Source organism: Pezoporus occidentalis, unplaced genomic scaffold (assembly GCF_034315485.1).
Source record: "Pezoporus occidentalis ecotype Australia unplaced genomic scaffold, CSIRO_AGI_Poc_V1 ctg19, whole genome shotgun sequence".
Classification (NCBI taxonomy): domain Eukaryota; kingdom Metazoa; phylum Chordata; class Aves; order Psittaciformes; family Psittacidae; genus Pezoporus; species Pezoporus occidentalis.
The window spans coordinates 449,037-465,120 of record NW_026913748.1 but is presented as its reverse complement, the minus strand read 5'-3'; the positions used below and the strand labels follow the sequence as shown (position 1 = coordinate 465,120).

The following is a 16,084-nucleotide window of genomic DNA, read 5'->3' as shown; positions in this document are numbered from 1 at the left end:
TGTATGTACTTCATTCTGTGTTAAGTTTATTCTTCCTAATAGCTTTGATGATAACTAATTATTGCAACTTTGAACCATTTAGATAGAAGTGGTTTTGATTTCCTATTTTCTTTTCTATATTATATCTATGCAAAGCTATGCAATTATTTGCATGGTAAAGTTCTAATATTAAACGAGTTCTCATAGAATTCTTCTTCTTGAATTTTGATACCTTTCAATTTTACAATAATTATTCTTGAATATGTTGTTTTCTTTAATGTGACTTGAAAGCAGTAAAGATTGGACTTTTCACAGATAGATTTACTGAGTGATTTCTTAGCTATTATAACGAGGATACAGATCCCAGACATAATACCTACATCAGCAATCAGTTTCACATTTCTGTAATATCGAGAAAGGTACAGAGGCAAAATTTATGTTCTCTCCAAATGCTGTAGCCTTGGGTTAACTTCACTTTCCCAAATTAGTTATCTTTGAGACATAAAGACACTTACTCATTAGGTGTAAAGAGTGAAGTTTATTAGTTCTGAGCTCATTCCCACTGTAAAAACTTAGGAGCATTAAAACAAAAGGTGGTATAAAGCCATGTGATTTTCTTAATTCTTTCTTTTCTACTGTAACAGGAAGGCCATAAAGTAAATTGAGAGAAGAAAGGGTATTTGTATGTTTGCTTTTCAGTGGCAAGGAGTCTAAATGTGTGGGGTTTGTTCTTTTTTTATTACCTTAAGAAATGACAGTGACTTTGAGCATTAAGTGCAAGTTGATCTTCCAAAAAAGGATTAATTTTAACCATACTAAAAGTCTTCTCTTTATTTTTTTTTCTCTTCAGATATTCACCACCCTGACCGTGACTAAGCGTTCTGGTGAAAATACCCTTTTGTCTGGATGCTGAGGTTAAAGACCTCCCATTCTTGTTATTGCCAGAGGCTGGCTTTCATCGCAGTGTCTGACTTGGCTTGTGCAATTCAGAAGAAAGGTTTTGGAAGAAGTTGTCCTTAGGCATTCCTGTGGAAATGTGTAGATCTTGAGCAGAGCATCATCCAAAGGAGAAGAGCACTGTGGGAGTTGGGCACTTGCGGTGATGGGCTGGCAATTAGCAAGGCAATGGGAGTATTGACTGCCAAGCTGATGCTTAGCAGAGCATTTAAATGCTTTCATGAAGTCACAGCCTGAAGCCTGCATTGTCTGGTGGGCAGTGATGGAACAACTGCTAGCACAGCTGGACCACAACTGTTTTGGTTTGGTTTTATTCCTCTCTAGTTTCTTACTTGAACAAAGAACTTCTGGACTCAAGAAAATGACCACAACTTCAGATAGTTGTATAGTGCCTCTGTGTACTTAGGTTATAACACAGCAGTTGCAAGGTCTCCTCATGAGCATGCATTTTACCAGCTTACATGCTTGTGGAGGGGAAGTTGTATCTACATGTTTGATCCTGTGGAAGAAAATATCTTTGGAAGATACTTTAGTGCCTTTTAGAATAACGTATTTCTTGGCTTCGAACTGACTCAGTTGTGACTTTTTATTTTAGAGTTATTTATTTGTGAAAATGTTCTCCTTAGTGAGGAAGGAAATTACTTTTTACTATGGCTGCATTATACAGAAAGTTGCCCTTTTTCCCTCTGGAAGTAGCAACCGTGCATTTAACACAGACATGATCTTCTTAGCTTTATCTTGCAGCTTATGTGATTATAATTAATCCAGTTTGGAACTGACACAATTCCAGTGTGGAATGAATTGTGCTTCCAAGAGCTCCGTGCAAACTTTACTAAATCTGAATAAGCCCTTCCTTTCTGGGTGAGCTGTCGTATGTCACACCGTTCCAGGTCTAAATTGGCCACTTTGCTCACAGCAGTATTGCGACTTCCCCTCAGATTAGTGGGCCAGTAGAATTAGAACAGTGAACCAAAGAACACTCCCCAAAGCAAACAAACAAGCAAACCTCCCACCCAACCTCCAGAAACCTGTAGTGAAAAATCTTCTATGTAGATACAGCCTAAAAGCTGTGTTTAGTTCCATTTGTGTTTTGATTTATATTTAAGAAAATACTTTCAAAACAGGTTTCCATCGGAAGGAACAGATTCCTGAATGTTCCTCCTGTGTTGGATAAACTTGCATACATATTTATTAAGAAATGGTAAAAATGTCTCTCTGTAATGGAAATGAATGAGCTTATTGATCTGGTCTTTCATTTCCCTCTTTTTTTAGCAGAAAGGTTTGGGTTACTTTTGTTAAATGGTTCTCAGGAGTTTAGTAATGCAGGCGGTGTAAATAGAGGGTGAGTTCTCTGGCCCTCTGGGCAGAATGCCTTATGCTGAAATTTTTACCTGGTTAATGAATTCATGTATTTCTACTGAGATTTTGAGAATCGTCTTGTAAGTTATTTTTATAAACTCATGCATAACTGAAGGATTGTTAAACGTGTTTTGTATGTTATCAAGAATGGTCTGTGGTAGCAGTTTTCTGGCCAGTTTCTTAAATAAATTGAGTGTTTGCACAAACAGATGCTCATTTTGATGCCTTTTCCAAGCAAAGAAAGCAGGTGACAGCAAGCCAGCTTTTGTTTTTAAAGGCCAGAAGAGGGCACCTTAATAAACCCAGCTGCACTGGATTTTAAAGGTAGGTATTTGTGCGAAGCAGGGTTTGGGGTTATGTTATGTGCTTTATTTTTGTATGTTAAACATTTGAAAAGGGCATACTTAACAACAGGAAAATAATCAGGAAACCAGCCTTCCACTGTTTGCACTGGCTGCCATCTGTATAACTTCTGGATACCCAGGGGTTCCTGAGCTGTTTGAGTAGCTGCTCTAATTCAAGCACGTGGATAGCAGCATTTCCAAACAAGCCTGTAGGCAAGTCAGATCCTGGAGTGTAGGGATTGAAGACATGTATGAGCTTGGCTTTGCAAGGTTGGACCCACATGTATCCTTTCCTGTGGGTCACGTCATCATTAATAACATGTGTTTTCGCCCTGGTGGCTTGTAGTTCAGTAATTGTTGCGTTTAATTACTTTTATTTTTTACTTTAAAATTGCGAGGCTTTTCTTGTGTAGGGCTTTTATTTCTCCAGAAGGAAAACATTTTCAGGTGTGTATTTTTGTGTTGTCTGTGCATGATGATATATAGGGTATTACAACATCACATAATGATGTATTGAATGCCAAAGCGAAGTATTTAATGCGTTCATCAAATTAAGCATCCATTGGGTAATCTGTGCTTTGGAAGCATATACTAGAAAATTTGTTAAATTAAAGGGTGTTCAGCTTGTATTCATTAGTTATTAACAGATTTTGGAACTTACCAAGTTTAAGTGAGAATCATCCAAAGGAATTACAGATGCAAATGCAGACAGCAAATTTCACTAACTTGAGCAGGGAGTTAGAACTTCACGGACAGCTCGAAAATTGTTTTTTAATTCTCCTTTTTAAGGAGCCCCATCGCCACTGATCATTCCCTTTTTACCTCTCTCCCCTTGGTGTGAGTTGTTGGGGCAATCCAAACTTTCCTTTAAGTCTTGTATACCAGCTTGCATCCTGCCTTCCCTCCTTTAAGACCTGCTGCCTGTCCAGAGACTCCGTATTGGCAGCACTGCGGTGGTGCAGGACCAGCTTTAGACAAGGTGGATCTCCTGAGGATGTCGTGGGTGCTGGAGGTTTCATGGTAAGGCAGGTCTCTTGCTGTGCTTTGTGGGAGGACCTTGCACTCACAAAGCTATCTAATGATCCTATCCCTGTCTATACCACTGCAGCTTGTCCCTTGCTCTGCGATGCCATGTGGCAGCTGGTAGGTGACTGCTGGTGCACACCATGCCAATGCAAGAGGGTGATGAAGGGGCTAGATGGCTGAATCTTCTACGTAAGACGTGATAGTCTTCTTTCAGGTCAAAATATGGTGTAAATGTTTGCAGTAAGATGGCAGCCTTGCCTAGAGGGAAGTGTCACTAGGCCTTTCTCTTTGACGACTGGCTTTTCTGATTGCTCAGTTGTCCTCTGCATGGGATGGTGTGAGACTGCTTTCTTGCCAAGGCCTGTTTGGCCTCCAGAGATAAACCTTAATAAATAGGAAGAAGTCATCAGGGGATGTGCCACACCACTGGCCTCCCTTCTTCATGCACAAAATACCAGCATGGGGTTTTGCTTCGGGGCCTGCTGGTGGGGAGTGGAGTGGAGAAGGAGCTTGGGCATTTATCAGGGTGGGAAGACGTGTGGGGCCATGGGTGAAGGCACAGTGCATGGCAGCAGTTGCCACATTGTCTGTGGAGGGTGGCTCCCCAGAGACTTGGGAGATGCAGGAGGGCCTTTGTTGGGCAGAATCTGACTTTCCTCATACAATTTGTTTTTCATTCAGTTGCCCTTTTCATCTCTTTTCCTGTGAAATCTTCCTGGTTACAGACTTGTCTGAGGGAGTTCTTACCTCTTAAAATTACAAACTAAGTTGACACACCAGGGGATATGTATCAGGTTAGAGAGGGAAGGCTTTCCTTCCCCTAGCAAAGCTTTGCTGAGGACCACCAGTGACTTCTGACCTACCCCATTGTGTCGGGTGACCATTGGGTGCCTGCAAGTGATTGCTTTCTGGCAAGACCCCTCCATGAGCATTCTCTGCTGCTGAGCCCATCCCCTGCTGCACCCAGCCACCACGGGCTCAGGCAAATGTCCATTCCCATCTTTAACAGGAGCTGACCTGGGCACATAGTGAAAAATCTGCTGCTAAACCCCAGCTGCTTCTTTCTTCTGTATATACTTGTTTCAGCCAGTTCTTTTCTTGAGAGCAGGTTTTACTCTAGGTTAAGCACAGAGCAAATGGAGCGCTGCCTGTTGCTGTCTTTCAAAACCAAATAGTAACATATTTAGGCAAAGAATCTGATCTCCCTTCTAATGTCAGTGTAAACTGGCATCAGGGCATCCATGATGAGAACCTCACGTGTGCCACATGGTGTGATGGAGAGCAAACAGAAGCAGTGACTTGCATTTGGGTTTGACCCAGAGTTGATCTTCCCAAGTTAAAAGAAAACTCTGGGGCTTCTGCTCCATTATATATGTGTGTGTGTGTGTGTGTGTGTATATATATATATATACACACACACACACATATATTTATGTGTGTGTGTGTGTGTGTATACATGGGGACTGTGGGATGAGGTGACTCAAGGTCCCTCCAGGCAATTTTTCCCTTGAGTAACACTTTGGGGTTGCTACATCACCCAAGGAAGATGTCAAAGAGAGAAACTTCATGACATAAGTGAATGCTGTTTAGCGTTGCAGCGTAAGCCCCTCTTGTGAGGAGCCTGGTTGTCTCAACACCACCACTGTATCTGAAAATAAAAGCTCGCAACTTGTAGTAACTTCACCAGGGGTGCAGGAGGCCCACGATGGAGCTGTGTGTGGCACAGGGTATGGCAGGTCAGCGCTGTGGTGGCAGCGGCAAGGGGGGGGTGCAGACACTCACACCTTCCTTATTTGTGTTTATCTTGACTCTGCAAGTACTGTTTTTAGTTCTACAGCTGCTAAAAATAACCACCTTAAATTAATGGCCTGTCTTTGCATTAAGCTGTTAAACTGGCATTGGCCACTCAACGCTGCACACCCGAAGTGCTGCTTACTGCCTGTTTACAGCTAAAGTGAGATTCCTCAAGGTTTCTTTTTGGTAGCTGGAGTCAGATGGGTAATACTGATTGCACAAGTGTTTGCTGTTTCTTAGGGCAGCATTTTCCAGAGTTAAAAAGAACCTCAGCTTAGCTGAGCTGGATCTTACAGCTTATGCGCTGTGAGCGGCGTGTGTCTCCCAGTGCTCTGGCTAGAGTCATGGATGCAGATGCCCTAAAGTCAGGCTGGTGCCTGCCCCATGGGGGCTTGATCTGCTCCTGACCTGGCCCCCTGAGGCTACTGGAGGACACAGAGCTTGTGGGTTACTTCTGGAGGATGTTTGGTGGGCAGAACCTGTCCCAGGGCTGGTACGAGTTAAGGCAGCCTGTTGAGGCTATCTCTGTAGATAACCTCACCTCAGGACCACTCTGAGCAGCTCTTACTGCAGGGCCAGAGGAGGAAGCAAAGCAGAGATGCTTCTAACCCCATTAAATGTGTTATTTTTATTGGTCTGACAGATGGGTATCAGCCTATGTTTATTTCTCAGCTATCTGAGGCGCAATGTTAAAAGAAAACAATAGAAATTGTATGTGAGGCACTACTCTGCTCAGTTGGTGATTGGGCTCAGTTTAATGCCTGTGACCAATTAAAGTGCAGTTGTTAGGCTAGGACACTAGATGGGAAACACTTTGGGGTATATGTATGCATGCCTTTCAGTTTAGGAAGATAAAGATGAAAAATGCCTGTCAAAGCAAGCGTTAGACTCTTGACTAGGCTGGGGACGTGTACACGAACCATCAGCTGGATATGCTCTGAAGTATCTTTGAAGGTGAAACCGTGGTGGGAATCAAAGCAACCTGAAAATAAAACTGTTGGGGAAGTTTCCATATAGCACCTTAAAGCAGTGTCTCTGTTAGACATGCTGCCTTCTACAAATTAGACAGAAGAAAAGCGATGAACTCGGGAAATGTGAGATGCTACTGATTTCCTTAGAACAAGAGGAATGGTGCTGACTCCTATTTAAATCTTGCAGAGCTTTAAAACTCTGTGTTGATACATATTGACTTTTGCTTTAATCTGCTTCTCTCTCTTCTCCCTCTGTTTGTTTCCCAGGTGTTTACTGGTTTAGACTTGGGGAGTTCTCTTGGTATGTGTTTTTAGTAGTCCCAAGATCATAAAATCTGTGGGAAAGGCAAACAAGGAACAGTGATTTACCACTGCTCACCACCACAAGAGAGCTATGGCTAAAGTAGTTAAAGAAGGCTGCTTTTTTTTTCTGTATTGCACATAACTAAATGGAAGTCACTGCCACAGGATGTTGCAGTCTAAAAATGTACTTGTGTTGAAAATGAAATTAATTGTTTGCATGCAGGGTGGGAGGCTGGTAAAATAATGATCTGGCTGTAGCTTATGGTGCAGGATGCCCTTAAACCACTAAGTGTGGGAAGCTTGGGAGGAAAACCTACAGGAAGCATCACTGCGTATATTCAGTGTGTCTGGGGGGTTCTGTAACCTTTACTAATCATCTTGTCCTGGGAAACAGGATGTCACATTAAAGGGACCGATAGTGTAGGCACTTCATGCTTCTGCCATAGTATTCCCCTCCTTGGGGTCTCGTTTGTTCAAGCTTCACAAACGTTCCTTAGTCTTTTGTAGTTCCTTTCTCTGCTACTACTGGTACTAGTAGAGTAACTGCTCCTTGTAGTTCCTTAGTCTTTGCAAGGCTCAAAATGTTCATGTCTCAAAGCTTTCCCCTTCTAAGTTATGCCAGGCTTTCTGCCCTGTGGGCAAGTTGAAGGGAGGGCAGCCTAATGGCTGAGCCACAAAGGTTTCTACTTGGGCCTGCTCCCCAGAGACACCTCCAGCCCACCCAGCCCTTTCTGTCCCTCAGATGGCATCTTCACTTGCCACTTGCTAAGGTCATCATTGAACTTCCCAAGCTGGGGCATTGCCATGGACAGCCCCCACCTTTCAGCCTCTCTCAGCCAAGCCAACAGCATGTCATTTAGATTCTCAGTGAGCAGCCTGAGAAGGCATGAACTTACACTAAACGTGTGCAAATCATATTGAAATATAATTACGTATCCTTCCAGGATTTTTTGAACAGTTGACCTAAATTAGTTTAAAAGGCACCTTTCATTAAATCTCTGCAGCATGCAATAATGACAAGGCTTTTAAGTGGAAAATGAAACTTTTTTAGTGACATGTTGGAGTTTACAGAAGATTTGCCTCTTCAGAGAGTTACTGTTAGCCCTGCAGTTTCCGTGCTTTGTTTCCATTTTGGAGTCATTCTACTATGGCACAGATGTTGCAAGGTGCATTTGTACTGTTGCTAAACAGTATTATTCATTTCTCCCCTAGCAGCACCATGAGCTGAATCAATGGCTCTAGCACGTGAAAATGACATTATCCAGCCTAAGATCTTTCAGCCAAGATACTTCTACTGCATGAGGATGCTCTTGTACAAGGCTGCCAAGGAGTCCCCATATATATGTGTCATGATGTGGTTGCCAGCATCAACCTCCATGGACACAGAAGGATTATAATAATTGTCCCTGGAGGGTGATTTGTACTGGAAACCACAAGCTCAGTTACCTATTGAGCTCACTGCAGACAGGCTTTTGTGGAGGAAGGGTCTCTTCCTACTCACCTATTATTCAGTCTTGTGGGGGTTCTCTTTGGTCCTTCTCCACAAAACCAAAAATAAGTAAAGTAGGTTAAGAATCAAAACCATGAGAAATTGTTAATGGGGAGCTGTGTTCTGCCCTCTTCCCCAATCCCCCAGAATAACTGAGGCCTGAAATTGCTCATTAAGCAGCTAGGTGCTCAATAATAAAAGAAGTGATGGAGTCAGAAAAGGGTCAACCCTTTTGGTGACAGAACTGATCTAACAGCCCATTTCACCTCCAGAGGAGGAGCAGGAACTTTCTTCTTTACCTTGGCTGGTGGTCGTGGTGGTGTTCACAGGAGGGGCTGGCCATCTCTGTTCTGGGACACTGGGCTGCAGGGCAGGCAACCACAACAGCAACTCGGTCACTGCAGGAGTTCTGTGGATGTTGCAGGTTTCTGGAGAGTTATTGGAAATTTCAACAGTTTGTTTCCTTGTGGCTTCTTATACTCGTTGTCAAGCCTAAAATGCCACAGATACAGTCTTCTGGTAGCATTTGGTCTTTTCTATGTGGTGGGTGGAAGTGCAGAGATTTGTGGATTAGTGCTCAAGGGGATGGAGACAGAGAGACAAATCCTGCCCTTGAAGATCTTTGTTGTTAAACTTTAAATAAAATTTCATCTGAATTTTACATGATGTGGGAGAAAGCACCAGCTTTATCCACCTGGTCCATGACCATTCCTAATCAGCAAACTTCATAGCAAATGCTCCAGTGTCATTTAGTAGAACATCATACTGAGAGACTCAGGTTTTCTACAGCAAAATTGCTTTTAGCTTCAATGGCATAAAACTTAACACAGTAGGGAGAGGGCTCCTCTCACACTGAGGCGAGTCAGAAGTGGAAGGCATTTAAACACAACAAGGATTTTGGATCATTTTTGTTACAATTCCAGTATTAGGCAAGCCCCAAGCTGGATTGGTATACAATGGTACCAGTAGCAGTCCAACTTTCTAGGTCATCCTGAGCTCTCTGCACAATCTGGAAACTGCAGATGCAAGTGTCTAAGAAACGTGATGAGGTCTCTTGCTGTCTGGAGATACTGGTGTCTTCCCATGGGTTATACCAGAAGCCATCACTGCTACTGAAAATAAACACCTGACTTTTAAAAGGCTAAAGTCAAGACATGACAAATACAAGACAGAGACAAATAGGGTATGTGAAGCCTCAGCAGAACTGACTGCTCAGGACTGTGATATAATGATACATATTTCACTGGAGGTGGGTTTCTATGCTCTGAGTGGAGATGAGCTGCCTCTATGGATCAGTTACTTAATCCTGTTAATATAAATAGAGATCTTTTTTGTTGTGATGGCACCAGTCTCATGCCAGCTGGCATTGAAAGCTGTCACTCTGGTGGGCAGACAAACCAAGTTAGGAACGGCTACAGGAATTGATTTACCTCTCATGTAAGGTAAAACTATGTGTCACAAGGAAGCATCATGCAGAATATCAAGCTCCCTCTAAATTATACCTGCTTCTCAGCCTGGACAGTGTGTTCAGCCAATGTGGCTATATTACTGCTATCACCCAAAACTGAGGCTCTCAAAGCTAACTTCAGCATCTCTGCTTGGTGCTTCACTGTGCTGTGTTGTTTCAGAGCACAGAGAGAGATGGAACAGAGGAGGGCTGCAATGTGCTGCAAATAGGAAAACCACATCCTCAATCAGGCAATACCGATTTTACTGTCAGCTACATCAAATGAGGGACCTGACTCCTGCTCAGTCCTGCCCTACAGTCAGTACCCAAGGCTGACTCTACATTGATTTCTTCCAGCCTTTCTTTCCAATCTTGTCTTCGTAGGAGCGCTAGTTTGTTGTTGCTAGAATCTTTTCTTTTAGAAGACTCTAAAGACCAAACAGTCTAAGCTCATGTGACTTGCTAAAGTCATGGACAAGTGTATAATTGTGCACAGCCACCCAAAAGGGGTGAGATTGTACTTGCCAGCCTATGCAATTCAATCAATCACACCTATTAATGACCAACTTGCTTACAGAAAGCAGAGCAGTAGCACAGTTGTCAACTTTAATAAATCCTCACAGAGACTTTCTTTGACTTTTTCTTCCCTTTCTCTTAACAAGCTACTCCAGGAGCACAGCAGAGCTGTCATTATTAACTTGTCTGAAAATTGCTGAACATCGCTCATAATACCCAAGTCTCTGGTGTATCTTTATATTGGTGTGTTTCATACAAGAAATAACCAGTGTGGTACGAGTCCAGAGCATTGCTGGTTATGCAGCTTGGCATACAGACTAAGAGTTCTGGGAGTACATAGGCACTGGCTAGCAAGGGCTCTTCCTCCAGGAGCTGTGTGGAATTAGAGCTTCATTGGCTTTTGCACGTCGAATTAGAGCTTCGGTTACAAAATCTATGAAGTAAGTGTTTGAGTTAACTTAGCAGAATGAAATCTTGTTTTACAGATACATCTCTGGTTTAAACAATGCTGCTTTTTCAAAGGACAAAAAATAGTGTTACTATTCAAAAGTGGGAAATGGCATTATTTTTCGCAGTGGAAAATGTCACTGCTGTGCTGATAGCTGTTGACAGGTACTTGTCGCGGTTGTGTGCTGTGATGTGCTAATTATTCTGAAGTTCAATCAGATGGCATTTTGTGTTTTCATTTCAACTGTAAAAACACAGTATTTGTGACATGTTGACAAGTGCGTCTTTAATTGCTCCATGGATATCTTCCAAGCTCATGTGTTTTCCACTTACTTTGTGAAGAAAGTTGTGTAATTAGCTCCAAGGCTACAGGGTGCGTTGCTCATTATTGTATTTTCATTTCCTCTGCAGTGATAGATACAGAAAGCTGACAAATATGAAACCCCATCTTACATGCTGAACCCTACCTCAACTGGATTGCAAAGGTGGAGAGTTCTGGCTGGTTTTGCAAATCAAGGTGACGAACTACCCATGATGACACCCTCTCTTAGTTCTCAACCTCTCTCTGCCTCACTTCCCAGCACATGTCTAGAGTACAAAGGAAAAGGATCCAAATTAATTAGATATTAAAAACATCACCTAATATGCATCTAAGGACAGACTTTCTCTCGTTTGTACTGCTCCCGATTCTACCTGTTGTCTTCCTTGCATATTTCTTTGTGTTTGTTCATCTCATCAGTGTCAGGGTTATGGTGTTCACTGCTGAAAGAAGCCAAATGTTGCAGTTGCTGGAAGCAAATGGATTGGGCAGCTGTAACTAGAATTAGAGTTGGGCTGTCTCTAAGTCAAATGACGTTTTGCCCTGAACTCAAGGGGGTCTGGATCTAAACAATACAGCTATTGACTTTGCAGGTACAAAATGCATCATGTCCCTGGTAGGAGATGGGGATGATATATGAGCTGCTAGTCTGCAGCTGTATAGGCCTGGACTTGGTGACTCTGGAACTGTCTTCCAGTCCTGCCTCTTATGGACTCTGGCCAGTACTGTAAAGCATGGGAATGAGTCAACTGACAGAAGGCTGAACCCAATGTGAAAGTTATTTACAGTAATTCCAGTTTTCACTAGTGCTGAAAGATGCAATATTTAATCTTAGCAAAGAGAGTTAGGATTCAGACCTACTGTAGACCTAGGATAATAGACCTAGTAACCAGGATGAGATTCAGAAGAAAAAAGCATCAAGATTCAAGGCCAGGTTGGATGGGGCCTTGGGTGACATGGTCTAGTGGAAGATATCCCTGCTCATGGCAGGGGAGCTGGAGCTTTAATGTCCCTTCCAACCCAAACCATTCCATGATTCTATTACGTACCCTTTTTCCCTTGCAAGGGTATTCTTCAGCTGTTCCTCAAATCAGGGATAAGATGGTGAAGATGGTGTCCTTTGGGTGCACACATGCATGATGTTGGCATCAATTTGGATTCATAACATGCAATTGTACAGAAATGATAATTGTGACACTTGGGTTTCTTATGTATTAGGTTTTTTTTTGTTTTAAATACATTAGATGGATTGTTTTAAAGACAGACACATAGATCTACTTCCTTAGGTAGCAAATAGTCTAAGTGTAAATTAGGTTACATTTTTGCTTGCTGCATGGTTAGCAGAGCCCTTAAGCCATCCCTCCAGACCCAGGAGTATTCAGACTCATAGACACATGAGACCAGCCCCAAAGGTACCGCTCTGCAGCCGGGTGTGTTTTTGTCTTTTCAGAAACTGTCTATATCAGAAGCATCAATGCCCCTCACAGAGTGATTCATATTTCCTGAGAACCTGTGTGACAGGGAGAAAAGATGAGGTGGTGGTAAAAGTCATTGTTGTGGCCTTTTCTACTTGATCTGGAAGAACCAGATGTGGTTATAACTCAAAGAGCTTTTTTTCTGCTCTCCTTCCCTGTACTGCCATCTGAGTTGGCTTGATTAGCTGCTCTCTGGGATCAACCTGCCTGTCCCTCGTGACGGTATATCAGCATGCTCTATCAGAAGTAAGTTTAAATGTACCTATTTGAAAGGGAAACCAGTAGCTATGCCAGTGTGAAGGTGGGTGTGGGAGCTTGCCTTCTGTTTCTTCCGTAGTGTTCAGTGATAGAGCATTAGGGCAATTTTTGGTGAAGGACAATTCTACCTCATTAATTCTCACTATGTTTAGAATTTAGAACAGCCAAAGTGTTTGAAGGTCCAGTCAATCAAGCTGTTCTCTTGTCCATCTTCCTGTTTAACCTTAGAGTTCCCTGCTTTTTCTTGGCTAAACCACTTATGCTTCAAGCAAGCTGGGAAGCAAAACAAGGTCTTATCTGAAAGGGACAAACTTTGGGCCTAAATTGCAGTATGCTTTTTCTGGAAATTGAGCTGGGGGAGGAAAGAATTTGCCATTCAAGTTACAAAGTTATGCAACATCACAATGAGCTTGCCAGCATCCTCCAGGGAAGACTATGCAGCCAATGTTTAATATTTATAGCCTCAATAAAAGTACAGGGGCAATAATCTAATTAAAAACAGGAAAAAAAAAAAAGAAAAGAAGAAATTGGATATACTTCTCCTGTTCCATTCTTTGCTGGTGCATGGACCAGCTACTGTGGTATGAGAGATGTCCTCATCTGAGCCTTCTGTTTTTCTTTTGAAATGACCATAAAGTTACTCTGTTCTCCTTTTCTGCCTGCTGGTGCTATTTCTTTGAAAGTAGCTTTTCTCCTCGTAAAACTAAGTAAAATGGGTTAGATATGTAGGCTCTGACTGTGATACTTGAGGGAGAATGCATTAGAATCACAGAATCATAGAATAGTTAAGGCTGGAAAGGACCTTAAGATCATTTGGTTCCAACCCCCCTGCCATAGGCAGGGACACCTCCCACTAAACCATGCCACCCAAGGCTCTGTCCAACCTGGCCTTGAACACCGCCAGGGATGGAGCATTCACAACTTCTCTGGGCAACCCATTCCAGTGCCTCACCACCCTAACAGGAAAGAACTTCCTCCTTAGATCCAATCTAAACTTCCCCTGTTTAAGTTTGAACCCGTTACCCCTTGTCCTGTCACTACAGTCCCTAATGAAGAGTCCCTCACTGGTATATTGGCAATGATCACATTATGGATACACAAGCTATTCCCTGCTTCCCCCAGCACTGTGACAAGTTTTTAGTATAATAGCCAGTGAAATAAGTATCTTGTGGTAGCATTAGGAAACATTAAAATAATTACCAGTGAGGTTGCCGTGGCTCTCATGTAGCATGTGCTGTTTAATGTCTTTTGCTTGTTCAAAACTGTTTTACAGTCTTAGTACCCTGCATTATGCATTTCCCTGTATTTAATAGACAAACCAGAAAGTAACTGTTGTCATGTTTACACAAGAATGTCTTCCGTTCGCTCCAGGTTGATGGAAAAGGAGCCATTTCAGGAGTTGTAGACTTTTGAATCTCTCTAGTTTACGTTAGGTTTGTTCCTGTAATCTTGTCCATGTCCAGTGTTCTGAGCAGCACTGTGCATGAAAACAGACAGGCAAAGATGCTGAGGTTTCTACATACACACACCTGGGCCCAGAGCAGGCAAACAAGCTTGGAGTTAATAATATTTTGTCTCAAATATGCTGCAAGAGAAGAAAATATTACTGCTGTGTCAAGAGCACTTGGAGGGAGCTGCCATACTCTGGCGATGGTGGGACCACAGAAATAGACAAATTGAAGTTTGCATTGCTACAGCTTGTACTTTACCTGTTCTGCATACGAATGGAGGGCTCAAGTCCCTTCACTTATCATTTTGGCACCCTTCCTGCATTTAAATATTACTTTGTCAGGCCTTTCAGCTTTTAAAAATATAGTGATTGCTGTTCTTCAAATAGCTGAGGAATACAGAAGACATGCCTCTTTCAACCAGTTCTCGTGCTGGTATTTTGAGGTAGTACTGGCATGAGCACTGATAAATATTTGCTATTTCAGTAGTGGTCTGGCTGCCTGTGGACTTGTTCTCCTCCTTGCTGGGGTGTGTAAGAAGGAGCCAGTGAACCACCCTGCTCCTCCGTGGTGGTCTCTGGCCTTTGTGGTTGTGACCTGGCCTGGCTGCCTTCATGTTGTGAGGTTTCAGCAGTCCAGCAATGCGGTGTCTGCTTGCCAGCCCTGAAAAACATCACATCTCCTATGAATGACCCATACCAACTGTCCAACTTGCAAGGTGTCTTTCTCAAAATAGTGAAGATATACAGACATTGCCAATATTGTTGTCCATCATAAATTGATAATATTTGGTCTGTGGGTTTTATTGAAAGAGAAAGAACTTACACAGTTGGTCTTTGGCCCATATACAGTTCAGTGGAAATGCTTCTGGTGTGCCAAATCTGGCATATTTGAGTGATATTCTGCCCTGTAAATAATTGTTGTGTAGCAGCTTGGGGTAGTTACATATGTATGCTTTAAAGATTTACAGTATTTCCCTACAGAAGGTCAGGAGACCCTGCATATTTGTACTAAAGGCTGTAATATTTTCCTTCCTCATAAATATTTAAATTGTTTGCTTAATGGGTGCAGTACCAGTAGATGCATCAGCTTACTTTTATGTATATTCTGTTAACTCAGGCTTAATGGAAAAGGTCCTCATTGACATATGTCTGGAGAACATTTTCTATGCAAAGGAATTTGAGGTCCATCCTTGCTTTATCAAGAAACACTTGATTTAGGGGGCTGGAAGATTATCTCACCATGCAGATGTTGAAGCAGAAAGGTAAACTCTATAGTGGTGGTTGTGGTTTGTAGCATAGGCAGCTACACACTTAAGGGTTCACATTTGGAGCGTCCCATCCCAAGTCCCTGCAGTAGAGCAAGCCATATGCTTTCTTCAACACAATTGCAAATGGCAAAATCCAGCCATAGCTGCAGTTGTGCCTGTGGAATAATGGGAGATGCCTAGAAAATGTCAATGTTGCTGAGGCCCAGAGTGTTCCGCTACAAACTCCAAGCATGGGTAAGAGCTGGGTGAAAGAAATGCAGTTAATCATGAACCTAAGCATGGGCTTTCTCTGAGGGTCATTCAGCTGCTGTCAGTGAACCAACACCAGAACAGGTTTTAAAGTACTTGGATTAATTTAATTAGGAGCCTATTTAGTGTTGCAATGTTCACAATGAATGGTTTCCAGTCTCATTTTTTAATAAAGATCTCGGCTGCAATTATGGTAATGGCAATATAACAGCTTGTTGGTTAGTGATATGAGGCCTCATTTATTTTTTTCCTACTTGCCTCATTTCATCAGCCAAAACCAAACCAAAGAATTGAGTAGTAGGATACAAGGTTCTTTGCACAGATGTGAATTATTTCTCTGCATACAGTCAAAGTAAGGTATGTGAGAACAAGCCAGCCCAAAGCTGAATCAAAGGCTGTAGTTACAAAGACACTGCTGTCTTTTGGTTTAGTC

At 42.4% G+C, this 16,084-nt stretch overlaps 1 protein-coding gene and 1 long non-coding RNA gene across 6 annotated transcripts in view; both read left to right on the top strand.

Annotated features, from left to right (window-relative positions):
* The window catches only part of TXNRD1 (thioredoxin reductase 1), a 39,705-nt gene extending 37,202 nt beyond the window's left edge, over nucleotides 1-2,503 (top strand). For all 5 annotated transcript variants that reach the window (XM_062616344.1, XM_062616347.1, XM_062616346.1 and 2 more), the window contains one exon: nucleotides 830-2,503. In XM_062616344.1, coding sequence (XP_062472328.1) covers nucleotides 830-892 — 63 coding nt within the window. In that variant the 3' untranslated portion in view covers nucleotides 893-2,503. The remainder of the gene's footprint in view (nucleotides 1-829) is intronic.
* Nucleotides 2,504-10,803: 8,300 nt separating this feature from the next.
* LOC134162487 (uncharacterized) lies at nucleotides 10,804-13,338 on the top strand. The gene is made up of 2 exons (XR_009964342.1): nucleotides 10,804-11,149; nucleotides 12,402-13,338. It is a non-coding gene; the product is annotated as an uncharacterized LOC134162487 (long non-coding RNA).
* The last annotated feature ends 2,746 nt before the right edge of the window (nucleotides 13,339-16,084 follow it).